At 40.8% G+C, this 23,389-nt stretch overlaps 1 protein-coding gene across 1 annotated transcript in view; it reads right to left on the bottom strand.

The window, feature by feature from the left end:
• Positions 1–1,105: 1,105 nt before the first annotated feature.
• Positions 1,106–23,389, bottom strand: part of mchr2b (melanin concentrating hormone receptor 2b) — a 52,485-nt gene continuing 30,201 nt past the window's right edge. The window contains exon 2 of the mRNA XM_061901922.1: positions 1,106–4,921. Within this exon, the coding sequence (XP_061757906.1) occupies positions 4,288–4,921 (634 nt within the window). The 3' untranslated portion in view covers positions 1,106–4,287. The remainder of the gene's footprint in view (positions 4,922–23,389) is intronic.

Here is a 23,389-nt window from a genome sequence, read left to right as displayed (position 1 = left end):
AATATATACATATAAGAAATACTTGACTTTCGGTGAATTCCAGCTGTATAAATATATATTTATTTTATTATTTATAGATATACACACACACACACACATATATATATATATATATATATATATATATATATATATATATATATATATATATATATATATATATATATATATATATAAGAAGCACTTGAATTTCAGTGTTCATTTATTTACACATTTACACACACATACCACTCATCTACTCATTGTTGAGTTAAGGGTTGATTTGTCCATCCTTGTTTTTCTAACCATATGCATGTACAGTAGATGGCAGTATTGTCCTCTTTAAGAGTGTCAAACATTACCATGAATTGATTAACGTGGACCCCGACTTAAACAAGTTGAAAAACTTATACGGGTGTTACCATTTAGTGGTCAATTGTACGGAATATGAACTGAACTGTGTAATCTACTAGTAAAAGTTTCAATCAATCAATCCATGCTGTTTACGGCAGACGAACTGCTCTACGGTAGACGAAAACGGACTGCTGTTGTTGTGTGTTGTTGCCACGCTGGGAGGACGTTAATGAAACTGCCTAAAAATAAACCCATATTAGAAACCAAGAACTCGCCCTCGATAATTCTACAGTTATAACATCATTGGGCAGACATGCTGTGGGAAAGCGGACATGAAAACATGTCGCATGGAGCTGGCGGAGGCGATTTTCAGGAGAAAATTTTGTCCCGGGAGGTTTTTGTGAGAGGCGCTGAATTTCGGGAGTTTCCCGGAAACTCCGGGAGGGTTGGCAAGTATGCCCTATGTCGGTGTACCACTCCGTACAGCGGAGTTATAAAAAGTAATACATTTTACGTTTCGAAACCGATAATTTCCGATATTAAATTTCAAAGCATTTATCGGCCGATAATATCGGCAATCCAATGTAATGGGACATCTGTAGTTGGCATTATGAGTATGGCTCGATAATATAATAGAATAATAGAAACTCCGAAGCCCTCTATATAGAATAACAAAAACAAAACACCAACAAGTAGTGGAGTAACACAACACTGTTGAAGTGCGCATTCACGCTCTATTCTAGACTGCTAAACACATTGAGCAATATCGACATTGTCTACACAACAATTTAATTTCACAACCACGGTTCTTCTTCCACTTTTTTAAGGCGATACATTGATGCAAACATCATTTTACTTTTGTCTTTGTCTGAAATTCTCCACTTCTTTTTCATAAATAATGCGTATATCTACACCGCGACTGCCTCCGACTACCACAACCTACCCTTAACTCTTCATTCATATTCAACATGTGCCAATAACAGCTGTTTTTTTTTTTTTTTTTTTTCAAAGAAAAGTGCCATCGCCAACTACTGGCCTGGCATGAACATTACAGCATTTTCATTGTTTTAAGCTCCATGCCAACGTCTAATACAGGGGTAGGGAACCCATGGCTCTCGAGCCAGATGTGGCTCTTTTGATGACTGCATCTGGCTCTCAGATAAATCTTGGCTGACATTGCTTAACATGATAAGAAATTAATAATTCCGCTGGTAATCACAGTGTAAAAAAATAATGTTCAAAATATAAAAAATTCTCATACATTTTAATCCATCCATCTGTTTTGTACCGCACCTGTTCAAGAAGTGGCATCAATGGTAAGAAGCATTTTATTTATCATCGGTAAGCTTCCGAATAAACATTTTTATTAAAAAGAATAAGAGACATATTATGTGAAGATCTGTTACTTGATTTCTGTTTGTGCTTCTTTGTTTTGTATTCACTTCCCATCAGTGCTCTTACAAACCGTTTCCATATGAGTTGGGAAATTGTGTTAGATGTAAATATAAACCAAATACAATGATTTGCAAATCCTTTTCAACCCATATTCAGTTGAATGCTTTCTACAAAGACAAGATATTTGATGTTCAAACCCATTAACGTATTTTTTTTTTGCAAATAATAAATAACTTATAATTTCATGGCTGCAACACGTGCCAAAGTAGTTGGGAAAGGGCATGTTCACCACTGTGTTACATCACCTTTTCTTTTAACAACACTCAATAAACGTTTGGGAACTGAGGAAACTAATTGATGAAGCTTTGAAAGTGGAATTGTTTCCCATTCTTGTTTTATGTAGAGCTTCAATCGTTCAACAGTCTGTCGTATTTTACGTTTCATAATGTGCCACACATTTTCAATGGGAGACAGGTCTGGACTGCAGGCGGGCCAGGAAAGTACCCGCACTCTTTTTTTTACGAAACCACGCTGTTGTAACACTTGTCTCGCTGAAATAAGCAGGGGCGTCCATGATAACGTTGCTTTAATGACAACATGCGTAGGTCCAAAACCTGTATGGACCTTTCAGAATTAATGGTGCCTTCACAGATGTGTAAGTTACCCATGCCTTGGGTACTAATACACCCCCATACCATCACAGATGCTGGCTTTTGAACTTTGCGCTTAAAGCAATCCGAATGGTTATTTTCCTCTTTGTTCTGGAAGACACCACGTCCTCTGTTTCCAATTAGCTCGGTTGGTAAAGCAGCCGTGCCAGCAACTTGAGGGTTGCAGGTTCGATTTCCGCTTCCGCCATCCTAGTCACTGCCGTTGTGTCCTTGGGCAAGACACTTTGCCCACCTGCTCTCAGTGCCACCCACACTGGTTTAAATGTAACTTAAATATTGGGTTTCACTATGTAAAGAGCTTTGAGTCACTAGAGAAAAGCGCTACATAAATATAATTAAATTCAAAATAATTCAATAATTTGAAATGTGGACTCGTCAGATTACAGAACACCTTTCCATTTTGCATCAGTCCATCTTAGGTGAGCTCGGGCCCAGCCAAGCCGGCGGCGTTTCAGGATATTGTTGATAAATGGGTTTGGTTTTGCAAAGTAGAGTTTTAACTTGCACTTACAGATGTAGCAACCAACTGTAGCTAATGACAGTGGTTTAATGAAGTGTTCCTGAGCCCATTTGGAAATATCCTTTACACACTGATGTCGGTTTTTGATGCAGTACCACCTGAGGGATCAAAGGTCCGTAATATCATCGCTTACGTGCAGTGATTTCTCCAGATTCTCTGAACCTTTTGATGATTTTATGGACCATAGATGGTAAAATCCCTAAATTCCTTGCAATAGCTCGTTGAGAAATGTTGTTCGAAAACTGTTCGACAATTTGCTTACAAAGTGGTGACCCTCGCCCCATCCTTGTTTGTGAATTACTTAGCATTTCATGGAAGCTGCTTTTATACCCAATCATGGCACCCAACTGTTCTCATTTAGCCTGCACACCTGTGGGATGTTCCATATAAGAGTTTGACGAGCATTCCTCAACTTTATCAGTATTTATTGACACCTTTCCCAACTTCTTTGTCACGTGTTGCTGGCATCAAATTCTAAAGTCAATGATTATTTGCAAAAAAAAAAAGTTTTATGAGTTTGAACATCAAATATGTTGTCTTTGAAGCATATTCAACTGAATATGGGTTGAAAATGATTTGCAAATCATTGTATTCTGTTTATATTTACATCTAACACAGTTTCCCAACTTAAACGGGGTTTGTATTTTGTTTCCATTTTCTGCGTTTTTTTCCCCTCACCTGCTGTTGATTGGTAGCCGGTCCACACCTGCTGCCAATCAGTATATTTCTATTTGTGCTTGTCTTGCGCGCTCCTTATGGCTAGAAGATTGACTATAGTTTGGAACTGTACATGCAAGACTGTTTCATTCTCCTCTGTTGATGATATTAAAATCATCTTACCTGCTTTTCGCTCTCCTGGTTCCTGCATCTTGGGGTCGCTACTACTGCTGCCATGCAAGTTTGTGACATATTATACTCTATAAATGTTGGTCTTACTTAATAATCCAGACATTTTGTTGTATTCAGTGTTAAAAAATATTATATGGCTCTTACGGAAATACTTTTTAAAATATTTGGCGTATAAGGCTTTCTCAGCCAAAACGGTTCCCGACCCCTGGTCTATTAAGTTGACCCGTTTCTGTCTGTACAGATAAAACATTTGTTTGGATGAAATCAGCCTCTGAGATCTTTTAAACAATAATATAATATCAGGAAACGATCAAGAAAACAACCTCACATGATCCAATATTTAACATTCGCTTTAGTGGCGGCATCCACTAAATTTCAAAACCCTTCTTCCATTGTCTGTACAGTTGGAAAGCGGTGCGAGTATTCCCTCCAGAGGCACATTGTCTTTGGTCATCCTGCCAATAACTTAATTTCGATGTCCTATACGTGGTTCACATACATCGATATTAGTCCATTTGCTTAGATGGCCGTACAGCGATTATTCGGCTCCGTACTGGAACCTTCTGTTTTGATCACAGTCACCTTGGACGATTGCTGGGAACCATACAGCCTGTTTCTGCGACAGAGGCGCTCGCGGTAATTCTGGGCGAAGATGAGCAACATGAGCGGGTTGATGCAGCTGTGGGAGTAGCTGAGGCAGATGCTGATGTTGTAGACGTAGACGAAGGCGATGGTCGGGGAGTTGTTGCTCAGGTTGATCACCTGGATGACGTGGTAGGGAGACCAGCAGATGAGGAAGAGAGCGATCACCATCAGGACCATCTTCGTGGCCCTCTTGGCCCACACGGACTGCCTGCGCTTGACCCGGCGGATGGAGCTGAACACGTGGTAGAGCGTAAGAGAGTAGAAGGTGCTGATAATGACCAGGGGGATGATAAAGCCCAGGATGGACTGGTAGAGGGTGTACCAGTACATGTCCTCTGGCCCGTCCAGATACATCATGCAGACTTCTAAACGCTGTCTGCGGACCACCTTGGCGTACATCATGACTGGTACGGTGAGGAGGAAGCTGCCGATCCACACCAGCATGTTGATGATGATAGTCCACTGGATGGTCCTCCGCTCTGAAGTGGGGTGGACAATAGCGATGTACCTGTGGGGAAGGAGTGATATTTTTAGATTCATACTGCAGTCTGTAACTTGGGTGATAAGAGGAACACCGGTGGACTTGCCATGAGCATCACAAGCTGACACATAGTACGTGTCCATACACTTTAGTTCCTATGTGTCAAAGTCAAGGCCCGAGAGCGGAATGAGAATTGTCATGTCTTGTGATCATGTTTTGTTTAGTTTGGTTTTGTTTAAGACTCCATTGTTTCGTGTTTTTGCACTTCCTTGTTTGCTTTGTTTCCATGTCAACCCATTAGTTTTCACCCGTCCCCATGTCACGCACCTGTTTTCAATCACCACAGTATTATTTAAGCCACAGTTGCCAGGTAGTCAGCCTGGCAACATCACCTTCTATCACCCTCGATCACCTTCTACAAATCCATGATTCCAAGCCAATCATCCATGCCCCTTGTCTCAGTCACAGTAAGTTTTTTCGTTATTCATGCCATAGTGCAAGTTTTGTTTTATGACCATTGTTTTGCCTTAGTGCAAGTTTTGCTTTCATAGCCAAGTTTTGTACCTCCATTATGAGCGCCTTTTGTTTGTTCCTTTTTTAGAGTCAATATTAAAAGATCTCTTTACCTTCACGCCGTCTCCGCTCCAATCGCTTTGCACCACGGGAAAACAATCCACGCCCAAGTCCTAGTCTTGACAGAAGGCTGGCGACATCTGCCAAGACTAGGACTTGGACGTGGATTTTTTCCCGTCCTAGTCTTGATAAATGTCACCAGCCTTCAAAAATATTCCCAAATAATTTTTTTTCAACTCTAATATTGAAACTGTAGCTGCCATTGTGATGTCTAGTGATGTTTTCAAATGACCGTAAGTCTTGTGTGGTGGTGCGGGGTTCGTTCTCCCAGGAATGCAAACGGGCTTTGGACACAGGGTGAAGGTAGGAAATGATTTATTTCTAAATAACTCAGACGGTAACAAAGAAAAAAAACATGCTCATAGCTCTTAAGAAAACTAAAAGAGCTAGCATGGGAGCTAGAAGGTAAAGAGCCTAGCGTGGAAGCTAGCAGGTAGAGAGCAGGAAACAAACGTCGTCACTTGTTGTACAAAAAACAAACTAGGAAGCCAGGCCGAGTGAGGCCAGGGCATGGACTAAATAGCCCTCTGATTAGTAACCGGGCAACGGGTGCGTGTCCCGAATATTATCCAGAAGCAGGAGAATGTAATTTGCCGTCATGGCAACCTAGACAAACAAACTCAGAAAGTGCTGAAAAAACTATGATCCGGGCAGCGGATCATAACATCTTGAACTATACAAAAATATTTCAATGGTTGGAATCTGGCTTTTGCATTAAATACTAGTTACTATGGTCATTTAAGTCACAGCAGCTCAGACGAGGCACCAAGCAGTGTGGGCGGGGAGCGTTTCCACAGAGTGTTTCCAGAGAGCCAGCCTGAAATGCGGGTGTCTGGGACAGACGCGGAAGGAGATTTTTACAACAAAGTTCTAAATCTTATTGATATATCAGATGTATCAGGGTTTTTTTTTTACCCTCCGCTTTCATATTTTGCTGTGTTTGTTTCCTTTCTGTTGCGTTTCGCTTGATTGTAAAATATGTCGATCAAGAAGAGGGTGTGATGTTTATATGTTGTCAATATTCAGTGTTTTATCGTTCATAGTTAATATTGTAAATCCCACATTCTTTATTTTCATGTATATTCTGGGTGTCTCATTCAGTAAAAAAAATACAATTCCGTTCCATTTTTAAGGCGGTCTGTCCATAATGTTTTTAGCATTTAATCAGGCATTAATGTGAGGTTTTGTATTATCCATCCATCCATTAATTTTCTACCGCTTGTCCCTTTTGGGGTGACTAGGGGTGCTGGAGCCTATCTCAGCTGCATTCAGGCGGAAGGCGGAGTACACCCTGGACAAATCGTCACCTCATCGCATGGTTTTGTATTAGTGTTCCTAAAAAATCGGACCCAATCACATGTATTGTTCAACAGATTTTCACTGCTTGTGTGTGTGTGTATGTCGTCCCCCAGACACATTTTTTACTTTAAATTTGGTCCCCCCGAGTCATAATAACTGCCCAGGCCTGCCCTAAAGTATTAGCCATTTACAGTATTTGACATGAATAAGAATATTCATGTAACTGCATGTGTGTGTAATGTACTCCCAAAGCATTGGCATTCACATAAATGTTGTTAAGTGGAACAATACGAAGGCCCTGGGTTCAATCCCGGGGCTCGGGGTCTTTCCGTGTGGAGTTTGCATGTTCTCTAGAATGTCATAATTGGCTTTATTTTAACAAAAAAAAATCTTACGGTACATTAACCATATGTTTCTTTTTGCAAGTTTGTCCTTAAATAAAATAGTGAACATACAAGACAACGTGTCTTTTAGTAGTAAGTAAGCACACAAAGGCTCCTAATTTGTCGGATGAAATATGCAGTAACATATTGTGTCATTTATCACTCTATTTCCGGAGTGTCAAACTCAAATACAGAGTGGGCCAAAATTTTAAACGGAACAAAGCCGCGGGCCAAGGTTGAACAAATTAACCTTTTAATAGGGACCCAAACAAGTTTTGCATTAAATATTGAACAAGCAAGGCTTTTATAACTTTAGTGACATGCAAAATCCAGTTTCAAATAATAACAATAATAATAAAAAAAATATCAATGGCATATCAAATTAAATTGAAATAAAAATGTAATGCCTTTTTTTCTATTTGCAATCTTCTGAGGTAAATATAAAAAATTTTCCACAGTCTAATAGTAAATTTGAAAATAAAATAACAATAATGAATGAACCAATTATTCAAGCCTTGAAGTAGCAAGAGAAAATGCATGAATAAAACGTTAATTATTGGTCAGTTTGCTGGAAGTTTCCCGGAAGTTAGTGCTGCAAGGGCTTCTGGGTATTTGTTCTGTTGTGTTACGGTGCGGATGTTCACCTGAAATGTGTTTGTCATTCTTGTTTAGTGTGGGTTCACAGTGTGGCGCATATTTGTAACAGTGCTAAAGTTGTTTATACGGCCACCCTCAGTGTGACCTGTATGGCTGTTGACCAAGTATGCCTTGCATTCACTTGTGTGTGTGTGTGTGTGTGTGTGTGTGTAAAAGCCACAACTTTTATGTGACACGCTGTTAGTATGGAGGAAAAGCAGACGTGACGACAGGTTGTAGAGAACACTAAAGGCAGTGCCTTAAATGCACACCCCCAATATAGTTGTCCAGGTGGAAATCGGTGGAAATTCGGGAGAATGGTTGCTCCGGGAGATTTTCGGGAGGGGCACTAAACTTCGGGAGTCAACCGGGAAAATTAGGAGGGTTGGCAAGTATGAGCGGTGAATGCGGTGCTACAGCGGCACTGACGCTGTATAACACCGGCGGGCCAGCTCTAATGCTAAATTGATATTGCCTCAAGGGCTAAATTAAATTACACGGCGGGCCAGATTTGGCCCGCGGGCCAGAGTTTGGCACCAATGTTCTATTTTGTCAAAATTATGAGGGACAAACTGTAAAAATTTATTATTAATCAACTTGTTCATTTACTGTTAATATCTACTTTCTCGTTTAACATGTTTTATCTACACTCCTGTTAAAATGTAATACTCACTTATCCTTCTGTTGTTTGGATACTTTACTGTCAGAGATGGTTTGTGACGAACAACAAGATGCAGAGAAGGAGGCAGGCCATTGAGTGAGAAAACATGATTTAATCTATAACACGAAAACAAAACCAAACAAAGGTGCGCACGAACAAACTGGGCTATGGACAAACAAACTTGGAAGCATGGAACAAAAACAGTCAGCTACAAACCGCTACCAAATATAGCTTACCGCAACGGTGCTTTGACACGACATGACACGACACGACAGGAGCGACGATTCATGACAATAATCCAGCACAGACTGGAGGAGAAAACAGGTCTAAATATGAGCGGGCTGATTGACACCAGGTGTGGCCAGGTGCCAATCAGCCGCAGTTCAGGGGAAACAGCACTAAGGGAGAAAGACAGAAAACACTAAACACACACAGAGGAAACAAAGACAAATGCAGGGGAAAAAACTAAAACATAGTCAAACTGTCAGGGACAAGCCTGACATTTACATTAGTTTTGGATGATATGTATGTATCGATCCGATACCAAGTCGTAACAGGATTATGCATTGGTCATATTCAAAGTCCTCATGTGTCCAGGGACATATTTCCTGAGTTTATAGACATGATATGAATTTTTGAAAAAGGAAAAAAGTTTTTGTGATGATAAAAAATATCGATGTAATCATAATACTATCGACTAGATACGCTTTTGTACTTGGTATCATGTCTCCTCATGGTATTAATTTTCATTCAGGGTGCCAACTTGCTGTTAGCGGTTTACATTAGTTTTGGATGATACCACAAATGTATGTATCGATCCGATACCAAGTTGTTACAGGATCATTGGTCATATTCAAAGTCCTCATGTGTCCAGGGACATATTTCCTGAGTTTATAGACATGATATGAATTTTTGAAAAAGGAAAAAAGTTTTTGTGATGATAAGAAATATCGATGTAATCATAGTACTATCGACTAGATACGCTTTTGTACTTGGTATCATGTCGCCTCATGGTATTAATTTTTATTCAGGGTGCCAGCTTGCTGTTAGCGGTTAGCTATTGTTTCCTCCTACGGTGTGTAGTGAAGCATGTTTAGCTATTCCTCGTCCTGCAGTGATGATACTTGTAAGAACCGTACTTTATTCCTCGCCATGGAGGCGAGGATTAGTGATTTAGAAGTAACTAAATCACTAAATCGACAGTCGCTGCTAGCTAGCCAGCCATGTCTTAAAGCACCTCTTCCTAAGGGGGTTACAGTGTTATAGCTTCACCTTTATCTTTGTTTTTTAGGCCAAAAAGCGTCCGTTCTCCCTTTTCTGTCTACACACTGTCTGCTTGTAAGTACTCCGTGATTGTGCGCTGCCGAACATGCTCCTCTGCTCGCAAAACCCGCAATGTCATGATGTGATGACTCCGCCATGCCCGGGAACTTTTCAAACAGAGTATAGTACCGTTTTTGATTCATTAGTACCGCGATACTATACCAGTACTGGTATACCGTACAACCCTAGTAAGTAGTAATAAATGGATATAATTATAGGAAAAAAAACACTACTAAAGGCTTCTTTATGGTTCGCTGTCTGCTCTGTCATACACAGGTTGCAGACATTCTCCGCGTGTGCTTTAAGCTTGAGAAGTGTTTTTCCATTTCAACCTTCAAATTTATGTTTTCAACAATAGTGAACAATAGAATGGTATTTTGTTGTTGTTGCTAAACAGCGCACGAAGAGAGATTATCATCACACTTCAGCGTCTCTGTCATGTCAAAGTGGCCTCCTCTGCTAGGTCAGCGTTGAAAATGAGAAATATTTTCTTAATTGCCTAACCTTGGATGAATATGAATAGATAAATATACAAATACATGTAAACTACAAAGTGAGGATGCCAGTGTTTTGCTAAATGTTAACCCAGACGGCTTGGGGAAGTTGCAGGCACTGGACAAAGTTGTGGGGTTGTGCATTTTTTGCAGAAATTGGTAAACGATCGAGACGTTGTGAATTCTTGGAAGGCCTAGGGGTTGCATGGTATACTGGTATTAGTATAGCACCGCGATACTAGTGAATCATATCCGGTACTGGCTTTGCATAGTAGAGTTTTAACTTGCATTTACTGATGTAGCGACCAACTGTAGTTACTGACAGTGGTTTTATGAAGTGTTCCTGAGCCCGTGTGGTGATATCCTTGACACACCGATGCCGGTTTTTGACGCTGTACGGCCTGAGGGATCAAAAGTCCGTAATATCATCGCTTACGTGCAGTGATTTCTCCAGATTCTCTGAACCTTTTGATGATTTTACGGACCGTAGATGGTAAAATCCCTTAATTCCTTGCAATATGAAGTGTTCCTGAGCCCGTGTGGTGATATCCTTTACACACTGATGTCGGTTTTTGATGCAGTACGGCCTGAGGGATCAAAAGTCCGTAATATCATCGCTTACGTGCAGTGATTTCTCCAGATTCTCTGAACCTTTTGATGATTTTACGGACCGTAGATGGTAAAATCCCTTAATTCCTTGCAATATGAAGTGTTCCTGAGCCCATGTGGTGATATCCTTTACACACTGATGTCGGTTTTTGACGCAGTACGGCCTGAGGGATCAAAAGTCCGTAATATCATCGCTTACGTGCAGTGATTTCTCCAGATTCTCTGAACCTTTTGATGATTTTACGGACCGTAGATGGTAAAATCCCTTAATTCCTTGCAATATGAAGTGTTCCTGAGCCCATGTGGTGATATCCTTTACACACTGATGTCGGTTTTTGACGCTGTACGGCCTGAGGGATCAAAAGTCCGTAATATCATCGCTTACGTGCAGTGATTTCTCCAGATTCTCTGAACCTTTTGATGATTTTACGGACCGTAGATGGTAAAATCCCTTAATTCCTTGCAATATGAAGTGTTCCTGAGCCCGTGTGGTGATATCCTTTACACACTGATGTCGGTTTTTGATGCAGTACGGCCTGAGGGATCAAAAGTCCGTAATATCATCGCTTACGTGCAGTGATTTCTCCAGATTCTCTGAATCTTTTGATGATTTTACGGACCGTAGATGGTAAAATCCCTTAATTCCTTGCAATATGAAGTGTTCCTGAGCCCATGTGGTGATATCCTTTACACACTGATGTCGGTTTTTGACGCAGTACGGCCTGAGGGATCAAAAGTCCGTAATATCATCGCTTACGTGCAGTGATTTCTCCAGATTCTCTGAACCGTTTGATGATTTTACGGACCGTAGATGGTAAAATCCCTTAATTCCTTGCAATATGAAGTGTTCCTGAGCCCGTGTGGTGATATCCTTTACACACTGATGTCGGTTTTTGATGCAGTACGGCCTGAGGGATCAAAAGTCCGTAATATCATCGCTTACGTGCAGTGATTTCTCCAGATTCTCTGAACCGTTTGATGATTTTACGGACCGTAGATGGTAAAATCCCTAAATTCCTTGCATTATGAAGTGTTCCTGAGCCCGTGTGGTGATATCCTTTACACACTGATGTCGGTTTCTGATGCAGTACGGCCTGAGGGATCAAAAGTCCGTAATATCATCGCTTACGTGCAGTGATTTCTCCAGATTCTCTGAACCTTTTGATGATTTTACGGACCGTAGATGGTAAAATCCCTACATTCCTTGCATTATGAAGTGTTCCTGAGCCCGTGTGGTGATATCCTTTACACACCGATGTCGGTTTTTGATGCAGTACGGCCTGAGGGATCAAAAGTCCGTAATATCATCACTTACGTGCAGTGATTTCTCCAGATTCTCTGAACCTTTTGATGATTTTACGGACCGTAGACAGTAAAATCCCTAAATTCCTTGCATTATGAAGTGTTCCTGAGCCCGTGTGGTGATATCCTTTACACACTGATGTCGGTTTTTGATGCAGTACGGCCTGAGGGATCAAAAGTCCGTAATATCATCGCTTACGTGCAGTGATTTCTCCAGATTCTCTGAACCTTTTGATGATTTTACGGACCGTAGATGGTAAAATCCCTACATTCCTTGCATTATGAAGTGTTCCTGAGCCCGTGTGGTGATATCCTTGACACACCGATGCCGGTTTTTGACGCTGTACGGCCTGAGGGATCAAAAGTCCGTAATATCATCGCTTACGTGCAGTGATTTCTCCAGATTCTCTGAACCTTTTTAATGATTTTACGGACCGTAGATGGTAAAATCCCTACATTCCTTGCATTATGAAGTGTTCCTGAGCCCGTGTGGTGATATCCTTGACACACCGATGCCGGTTTTTGACGCTGTACGGCCTGAGGGATCAAAAGTCCGTAATATCATCGCTTACGTGCAGTGATTTCTCCAGATTCTCTGAACCTTTTTAATGATTTTACGGACCGTGGATGGTAAAATCCCTTAATTCCTTGCAATAGCTCGTTGAGAAATGTTGTTCTAAAAGTGTTCGACAATTTGCTTACAAAGTAGTGACACTAGCTCCATCCTTGTTTGTGAATTACTTAGCATTTCATGGAAACTGCTTTTATACCCAATCATGGCACCCACCTGTTCTCAATTAGCCTGCACACCTGTGGGATGTTCCATATAAGTGTTTGATGAGCATTCCTCAACTTTATTAGTATTTATTGCCACCATTCCCAACTTTTTTTCACGTGTTACTGGCATCGAATTCTAAAGGTAATGATTATTTGCACAAAAAAAAAGTTTATCAGTTTGAACATCAAATATGTTGTCTTTGTAGCATATTCAACTGAATATGGGTTGAAAATGATTTGCTAATATTTGTATTCCGTTTATATTTATATCTAACACAATTTCCCAACTCATATAGAAACGGGGTTTGTACAAGCAAAGACGGTGTGTAGACAGAAAAGGGATAGCGGCCGCATTTTGCCTTAAAAACTAACGATAAAGGTAAAGCTATAACCCAGAGACAACCACAGGAAGAGGTGCTATTACACATGGCTAGCGAGCTCGCGGCTAAAGTCCAGCCGCTGTCAGCAGTGTTTTACCTACTTGTTTCCATGGCGACAAATAAAGTACGTTTCTAACAAGTATCATCCCTGCAGGACGAGGAATAGCTTAACATGCTTCACTACACACAATGTAAACAAACGCCATTGGTGGATCTACACCTGACATTCACTGTAATGATACCAAGTACAACAACGTATCTAGTCGATACTACTATGACTACATAGATATTTTTTGGCATCGAAACATCTTCTTTCATTTTTGTTTTATTTCTATTATGTTCACAATACGAAGGTCCTGCAGTCCTGGGTTCAAATCCAGGCTCGGGATCTTTCTGTGTGGAGTTTGCATGTTCTCCCCCGTGAATGCGTGGCTTCCCTCCGGGTACTCCGGCTTCCTCCCACTTCCAAAGACATGCACCTGGGGATAGGTTGATTGGCAACACTAAATTGGCCCTAGTGTGTGAATGTGAGTGTGAATGTTGTCTGTCTATCTGTGTTGGCCCTGCGATGAAGTGGCGACTTGTCCAGGGTGTACCCCGCCTTCCACCCGATTGTAGCTGAGATAGGCCCCCCCGCCCCCCCCCCCGCCCCCCCCGCGACCCCGAAAGGGAATAAGCGGTAGAAAATGGATGGATGGATGTTTATAAACTCAGAAAAATATGTCCCAGGACACATGAATAAGACCAATGTATGATCCTGTATTTACTTGGTATCGGATTGATACCCAAATTTGTGGTATCATCCAAAACGAATGTTAAGCATCCAAACAACAGAAGAATAAGTGATTATTAAATTTTAACAGAAGTGTAAATAAAATATGTTAAAAGAGAAAGTAAGAAGATATTAACAGTAAATGAACAAGTAGATTAATAATACATTTTCTACCACATCCTGAATAATGTTGACAAAATAACAGAATGGGAAATGACACAATACGTTACTGCATATGTCAGTAGACTAAATTAAGATCCTTTGTTCGTTTACTTACTACTAAAAGACAAGTTGTCTTGTATGTTCCCGATTTTATTTAATGCCAAACTTGCAATAAAAAAACATATGTTTAATGTACCCTAAGATTTTTGGTTGAAACAAAGCCAATAATGCAATTTTATGTGGTCCCCTTGTATCTAGAAAACAATCGAAAAGTGCCGAAAATGTATCTAAATAATTTACCGGTAAAGGTACCAAAATATTGGTATCAGGACAATACACAGAAGGACTAATAGAAACACAAATGAAAAGTACTACCACATAAAGTAGTATTCCCATCTCTGACCTGGCTGCTCTGTACAATATACATTTTTACACTTGGAAAAAAAAAAAAAGTAAAATTTGTTTATATCACGTGCCGACAAAGAGTGAGTATTTTTTTTCTATTAAGTTAGTAGTTTAGTTTTTAACCTATTACATGGAAATGTATAAATGAACGATACAGTTCATGTTTTTTGTTCATGGCAACATTGGAACCGTGCCATCTTGCTACAAGAAAACAAACATATTTTCAAGTACAGTGGTGCCTTGTTTTTTTGGGGTTTTTTTTCCCCCTTTTAACAAAAACTGAAAAATCTGGATTTGCAAATCTAATTTCAGACCGAAAATATTCCATAAAACAGTGGGCCCTGCTAAAACTGACGTGACACTGTACAAACAAATCGGAGGACATAGAGTACAAAACAATAGAAAAAGAAGAAGAAGAAGAACCCGTTCGGGCTCCAGTACTCTGGAATGCCCTCCCGGTAACAGTTCGAGATGCTACCTCAGTAGAAGCATTTAAGTCTCACCTTAAAACTCATCTGTATACTCTAGCCTTTAAATAGACCTCCTTTTTAGACCAGTTGATCTGCCGCTTCTTTTCTTTCTCCTATGTCCCCCCCTCCCTTGTGGAGGGGGTACGGTCCGATGACCATGGATGAAGTACTGGCTGTCCAGAGTCGAGACCCAGGATGGACCGCTCGCCTGTATCGGTTGGGGACATCTCTACGCTGCTGATCCGCCTCCGCTTGAGATGGTCTCCTGTGGACGGGACTCTCGCTGCTGTCTTGGATCCGCTTGAACTGAACTCTCGCGGCTGTGTTGGAGCCACTATGAATTGAACTTTCACAGTATCATGTTAGACCCGCTCGACATCCATTGCTTTCGGTCCCCTAGAGGGGGGGGGGTTGCCCACATCTGAGGTCCTCTCCAAGGTTTCTCATAGTCAGCATTGTCACTGGCGTCCCACTGGATGTGAATTCTCCCTGCCCACTGGGTGTGAGTTTTCCTTGCCCTTTTGTGGGTTCTTCCGAGGATGTTGTAGTCGTAATGATTTGTGCAGTCCTTTGAGACATTTGTGATTTGGGGCTATATAAATAAACATTGATTGATTGATTGATTGATTGAAACATTCTGAATTGATCTCATCCATCCCTTCTTTCATTCTCAAAATAATCTTACTGTATTTCCTTGAATTGCCGCAGGGCATATTGTACGCGCCTGCCTTCAATTACTGCCGGGTCAAACTCGCTTCCCAAAATAATTAGCGCATGCTTAGTATTACCGCCTGGTCAAACTCGTGACGTCACGAGTGACACTTTCCCTGTCATAATTTTCAAAATGAAAGAGGCTGATTTCAATACCGGTAATTTGAAATCGCATAAAGGGAAGAAGATTAAGAGCTATTCAGTAGGATTTAAGGTCCAAGCTTACATCACACTCAAATTTTTACTGCATACCTTTGGTAAGTGCCGGAGTGAGAAGAGGTTTTAAAATAATCAGCGCATGCTTACTTTTACCGCATGCCTTTGGTAAGCGCAGGACTGAGAAGAGGTTTTAAATTAATTAGCGCCCCTGCGGCAATTCAGGGAAATACGGTACTTATCTCGTCATATGAAATATGACTTACTTCATTAATTATTATTCATTCTTTTTTTTTTGTGTGTGATTACTTATGGAGTTTATTGTGAATAAATGGAGAACAGGAAGTGAACAAAAGTTTTAGCAACTGTTATCAATCAATCAATGTTTACTTATATAGCCCTAAATCACTAGTGTCTCAAAGGGCTGCACAAACCACCACGACATCCTCGGTAGGCCCACATAAGGGCAAGGAAAACTCACACCCAGTGGGACGTCGGTGACAATGATGACTATGAGAACCTTGGAGAGGAGGAAAGCAATGGATGTCGAGCGGGTCTAACATGATACTGTGAAAGTTCGATCCACAATGGATCCAACACAGCCGCGAGAGTCCAGTCCAAAGCGGATCCAACACAGCAGCGAGAGTCCCGTTCACAGCGGAGCCAGCAGGAAACCATCCCAAGCGGAGGCGGATCAGCAGCGCAGAGATGTCCCCAGCCGATACACAGGCAAGCAGTACATGGCCACCGGATCGGACCGGACCCCCTCCACAAAGGAGAGTGGGACATAGAAGAAACAGAAAAGAAACGGCAGATCAACTGGTCTAAAAAGGGAGTCTATTTAAAGGCTAGAGTATACAAATGAGTTTTAAGGTGAGACTTAAATGCTTCTACTGAGGTGGCATCTCGAACTGTTACCGGGAGGGCATTCCAGAGTACTGGAGCCCGAAATGAAAAAGCTCTATAGCCCGCAGACTTTTTTTGGGATTTGGGAATCACTAATAAGCCGGAGTCCTTTGAACGCAGATGTAAAAGAAAAGGAGTAGGATTAAATAAGATCAGCTTCTTCTTACTCCTTTTCAAACATGTTGACAAGAGAAACTGGAAATTGTGATGTATCATGTTACATGCTTGCATGCTCGAAATAAACTCAAACTCATACTCAAACTCAATAATGACCTGGCTTGATCTGTACTTAAAAAAAAAAAATGCTGGAGCCAGAACATAGTTGACATTCAACTGCCATGGAATCAAATTAAAATGATGGCGTGCAATGCTGACGAGCATATTCTAGTGTCAGTGAACACAAGGCTTTCTGTTGTTGCTTCTGCCAGTGAGGAAAACACACAATTTTGAAGGGAATGACACTGTGAAGAATAATGATCTCCTACTAGAGTCACACCAAGTAGAATAGAGTACCGTATTTTCCGCATCATAAGGCGCACTGCAGATGAGAGGGTCGTCAGGTTTATTTTCATACAAAAGGCGCATTAAAGGAGTCATCCATCCATCCATTTTCTACCGCTTATTCCCTTTTGGGGTCGCGGGGGGGGCGCTGGCGCCTATCTTAGCTACAATCGGGCGGAAGGCGGAGTACAACCTGGACAAATCGCCAACTAATCGCAGGAAGGAGTCATATTATTATAATTTTTTTTCTAAATGTAAAAAACATCCAGGTGGTCTACAACAGTGGTCCCCAACCACCGAGCAGCGGACCGGTACCGGGCCGAAGAATAATTTTTTATTATTATTATTATTATTTTTTATTTAAAAAAAAAAAAAAAAAAATTATTACTATTTTTTTATTATTATTAAATCAACATAAAAAACACAAGATACATTTACAATTAGTGCACCAACCCCAAAAAATTCCCCTTTTCATGACAAAAAACCTCCCTTTTTCATGACAAAGAAAAAAAAAAAAAAAAAAAAAGAATCCCCCCCCACCCCCCCTCCCTCCGCCAGGCCACGGGACAAATTATCAAGCGTTGACCGGACCGCAGCTGGAAAAAGTTTGGGGGCCCACTGGTCTACATGACATGTATTGGTGGTTCTTTGGTCAAAATGTTGCATGGATTATGTTTTATAAATCATCTTCAAGCCGCTTTCTGACATTCGCTTCAGGGGGCACCGTTTTTGTGGCCGATCTTATTTACGTGGCTCACCTTCGACAGCGTCTTCTCCAGTCATCTTTGTTGTAGTGGTGTAGCGTGCAAGGACGGGAGTGGAAAAAGTGCCAAAAGATGGAGCTAACTGTTTTAGTGACTTTCAGACATTACTTAAATCAATAACAGAGCAGCATCTTCTAATTTGTGGCTCACGAGTGCAATAACAATAGAAACGTTTCCCGTGAAAAACAGTTCGACCGGAACTCAAAAGATGGAGCTTACTGTTTTAATGACATTCAGACTTGACTTATATCAATAACGAAGCGGCATCTCCTCATCCGTGGCTCACTAGTGCAATAACAACGCCGGAAATGTGTCCTGTGAAAATTCGTCCAACCAGAACTCTCTAATTACTAAAGATCCTTGGGTGAATAATGTAAACTCACTCCACCAGTATGTTTTAGCGCTTTCATGGCAAGTTTACTGACAGATATAAGTGGGAACTTTACACTACTTTATTTTAGAGATGGCAACAGCATGACCCATATCAAGAAGATAGAGAAAAAGAAGAAGCCCACGGACTACAAAGGCGGACTCGCGCAAATTTTCAGGATTTATGCAGATCCCAAATACAGATCAGCAGGTACCAAAAGGAAAGACAAGTTTCCTTTGCATAATATTGTGAAACAAAACGCCCGATAATGTGTCTTACCTTATACACACACACCATAGTAATACTATGTTGAAGCACAGTACAATCCATCACGCGGTAAAGCTTCATAGCTTACCAAAGTCGTACTAAAACATTTTGATAGACTTTTGAGCGCCGTGAGTAATGTTCTATATTTTCATTCGAACATATAAAATGTTGGTATTGTTTATATGGCAGTCCACACGTATCTCTTATGTGTGACTGCCATCTACTGCACATACTCATTATTACACCATGTACCAAATAAAATAGCTTCGAGCACAACCAAAACTATTCTGTACATTAGGCACACCGGATTATAAGGCGCACTATCAGGTTTTGAGAAAACGAAAGAATTTTAGGTCCAAAAAATACGGTATTTTGACACACGTTGGCTATACTTATATCACACTTTTCCCATATTGCCCGCAGGGTGGCCCACACAGAAATGTTTCACTGACCAATTTGCTGGATACTGTCCCTCCGGCGCCGCAAAATGGTGAATTACATAAAACATATACTGCTGTCCATTGTACTTGTAAAAATAAAAACTATCTTTCTTCGACTTCTTTGCCCATAATTCCTGACAAACAAGATCAAGCCACCACATCAAACCCATCATCCCTCACACCTTCACTGTCTTTCGTTTTGCAGAAGCAATGATTGGAAAACTCGATCCAACACTCTCAATCGCACTTACCTAATATATTTTGACACTTTCAAGCAGACACACCATCAGATAAGGACCCCTGCTCTTACTATCCCCCGCTGAATTATCATTATTGCAAAAGCATGCGGAGAGCGCAGACCTCGACTGGGCTTTATCTCGCCATGGTAAAGGATCCTTTAAAAAATCCTGAATAATCTGGAACAGTGGTTCTCAACTTTTTTTCAGTGATGTACCCCCTGTGAACATTTTTTTGGAATCAAGTACCCCCTAATCCAAGCAAAGCATTTTTGGTTGAAAAAAAGAGATAAAGAAGTAAAATACAGCACTATGTCATCAGTATCTGATTTATTTAATTGTATAACAGTGCAAAATATTGCTCATTTATAGTGGTCTTTCTTGAACTATTTGGAAAAAAATATATAAAAATAACTAAAAACTTGTTGAAAAATTAACAAGTGATTCAATTATAAATAAAGATTTCGACACACTGCGATGAGGTGGCGACTTGTCCAGGGTGTACCCCGCCTTCCGCCCGATTGTAGCTGAGATAGGCGCCAGCGCCCCCCGCGACCCCAAACGGGAATAAGCGGCAGAAAATGGATGGAAATGGATTTCGACACATAGAAGTAATCATCAATTTAAAGGGCCCTCTTTGGGGATTGTAATAGAGATCCATCTGGATTCATGAACTTAATTCCACAAAAAATCTAGCTGTCAACACTGAATATTGCATTGTTGTATTTTTTTTTCTCAGTTTATGAACTTACATTCATATTTTGTTGAAGTATTATTCAATAAATATATTTATAAAGGAATTTTGAATTGTTGCTATTTTTAGAATATTTAAAAAAAATATAATGTACCCCTTGGCATACCTTCAAGTACCCCCAGGGGTACACGTACCCCCATTTGAGAACCACTGATCTGGAACACCCCTGCAATGTAATCACTTTTTCATCATCCCATTTCTGGCATCTTCTAGAAAGTTTAATTGAAATCCACTAATAACTTTTTGAGGCACGTTGCTAACTCACTAACTAACACACAGACTGACAAAGTCTAGAAAATACATAACCTTCTGGCAGACGTAATTACTGTATTTTTCGGTCCATAGGGCGCACCGGATTATAAGGCGCACTGCCGGTGAATGTTCTATTTCTGATTTATTTTCATATATAAGGCACATACATTAACTTTAACCAGATTATAGGGTACATTAAAGGAGTCTGTTGGGGGGTGAGGCCTGCGGACCTGCAGCGAAGCGGGGTGTGCCAGGACCGGCTTCGAGATCAGCACCAGGTGCGTAGATGGCCCACATGGCCGTGTTTATCTGAACACCTGCTAGTCCGTTAAAGGCAGCAGCCGAGAAGGAGTGGGGAGAGTTGTTGATGGCGGTTGGCGAAGCAGGAGCATGAACAAGAGCGAGAGCTAGACAGACAACACTCTGGAGGGAAACCATTCTTCTGCTCGATTGAGCCTAAAGACAATTGCTGAAAAGCACAAAAACTTTTGCACAATCCTGCCAATAAAGCACTGTTGTTCCCATGGAAGAGCCTGGCATGTCGATGATTGGTGATCCAAAGAACCCGGAGATGCAAGACCTCCACAGAGTTATATTAAAAAGAAAACAATACTAAATGGAAAACACTTCCTTGTGGTCTCCACAAGATGTAATGGTGGTTCTTTGGTCAAAATGTTGCATAGATTATGTTTCACAGATCATCTTCAAGTCACTTTCTGACAGTCGCTTATTGATGCGCCGTTTTGTGGGCGGTCTTATTTACTTGGCTCAGCTTCGACAGCGTCTTCTCCCCGTCATCTTTGTTGTGGCGGTGTAGCGTGCAAGGATGGAGCTAACTGTTTTAATGACATTCAGACTTTACTTCAATCAATAACGGAGCAGCATCTCCTCACCCGGAAACAACAACAACACCAGAAATGTGTCCCGTGAAAAAACATCTGACCGGAACTCTCCAATAACTAAAGTTCCTTGGGTGAATAATACAAACTCACTACACCGGTATGTTTTAGAGCTTTCATGGCAAGTTCAGTGACAGATGTAAGTAAGAACTTCATACTACTTTATTTTAGAAATTGCAACAGTGGAGGATGAATGTCCATAACAAAAAGATAGAGGAAAAACAAGAAAATGATCGATGACGGCCTTCCCACAGACTACAAAGGCGGACAGGCGCAAATTTTCAGGATTTATGCAGATCCCAAATACAGATCAGCCGGTACCAGAAAGTAAGAAAAGTTGCTTTTGCATAATATTGCGAAACAAAACTCCACATAATATGTCTTACCTTATACACACACCATAATAATACTCGTATGTTTAATGCGGCGACAATCCATCAAGCGGTGCGGCTTTTTAGCTTACCAAAGTCTTACTAAAACATTTTAATATATTTTTGAGCACCGTTTGTAATGTTCTATATTTTCAATGGAACATATAAAATGTTGATGTTTACTTGAGTGATTTTGCCCTCATAGTGCAGTCTACACGTATCTCTTATGTTTGACTGCCATCTGCTGGTCGCACTTATCATTACACCATGTACCAAATAAAAAGCAAAACCATATTCATACCAGGGTTATAAAGTGCACTGTCAAGTTTTGAGAAAAAAAAAAAAAGGGTTTTGAGTGCGCCTTATAGTCCAGAAAATAAGATAATGCAGTGAATTCAGTACTCATTCAAGTACTTACGTACACAATGTAGTACTTATATTACTCATTAAGTCCCACTGTGCTTTTGCACGATTCTTGGTATTAGCCTGATAAATTACACCTGTGAGCAGATATTTCACACTTGCACAATCAGCGGGATTGGTCTCAAGACATGTTCCACCCGGAAACGGTGCGATCCACGTGTTGCCGGGATCATAAATGATATAAATAAATGATAAATGGGTTGTACTTGTATAGCGCTTTTCTACCTTCAAGGTACTCAAAGCGCTTTGACACTACTTCCACATTTACCCATTCACACACACATTCACACACTGATGGAGGGAGCTGCCATGCAAGGCGCCAACCAGCACCCATCAGGAGCAAGGGTGAAGTGTCTTGCTCAGGACACCACGGACGTGACGAGGTTGGTACTAGGTGGGATTTGAACCGGGGCCCCTCGGGTTGCGCACGGCCACTCTCCCACTGCGACACGCCGTCCCTATCATGTGTTTCTTCTTTGCATTACTAATCAGTTTGAGAGTGTACGTGGAATTCTGATCATTCGAGTGCAACACGCGGGAAAAAAATCACGTTATTCGACAATAAAAATGCAATTTACTGTTAAACACGGAACAGCACGGAAACTAACATACATTTGACTGACATGATGTCGTCGCGAGGAGAAGGAATGTTTGTCTGGGGAAATCATGTGTCCGGTCATCACCCCCTACCAAGCTAATTGTCGAAACTACCACTTCAAACAACAGCTAAGGCTGCAAATGAAAAACGAAGCGAATGCAATCCATTCTCCCACAACACATTTCATCTGCTAGAGTGTTGAGAACAACACCACCAATGCAAGCTCAATGTAAATCCAAAACCAGTGAAGTGATTTGCAAATCCGTTTCATCTTACTGCAAAAACAATATATTCAGTGTTCAAACTGAGAAACATATTTTTTTTGCAAATAATCAATAACTTAGAATTTAATAGCAGCAACACTTTGCAAAAAAGTTGGCATTTTTACCACAGTGTTACATGTCCTGTCCTTTCAACAACACTCAGTAAACGTTTGGGAACTGAGGAGACCAATTTTTGGTGGAATTATTTCCCATTCTTGCTTGATGTACAGCTTAAGTTGTTCAATCAATCAATCAATCAATGTTTACTTATATAGCCC

This window comes from Nerophis ophidion, linkage group LG05 (genome assembly GCF_033978795.1).
Source record: "Nerophis ophidion isolate RoL-2023_Sa linkage group LG05, RoL_Noph_v1.0, whole genome shotgun sequence".
Taxonomy (NCBI): Eukaryota; Metazoa; Chordata; class Actinopteri; order Syngnathiformes; family Syngnathidae; genus Nerophis; species Nerophis ophidion.
This window is presented reverse-complemented; position numbering and strand designations above follow the sequence as displayed.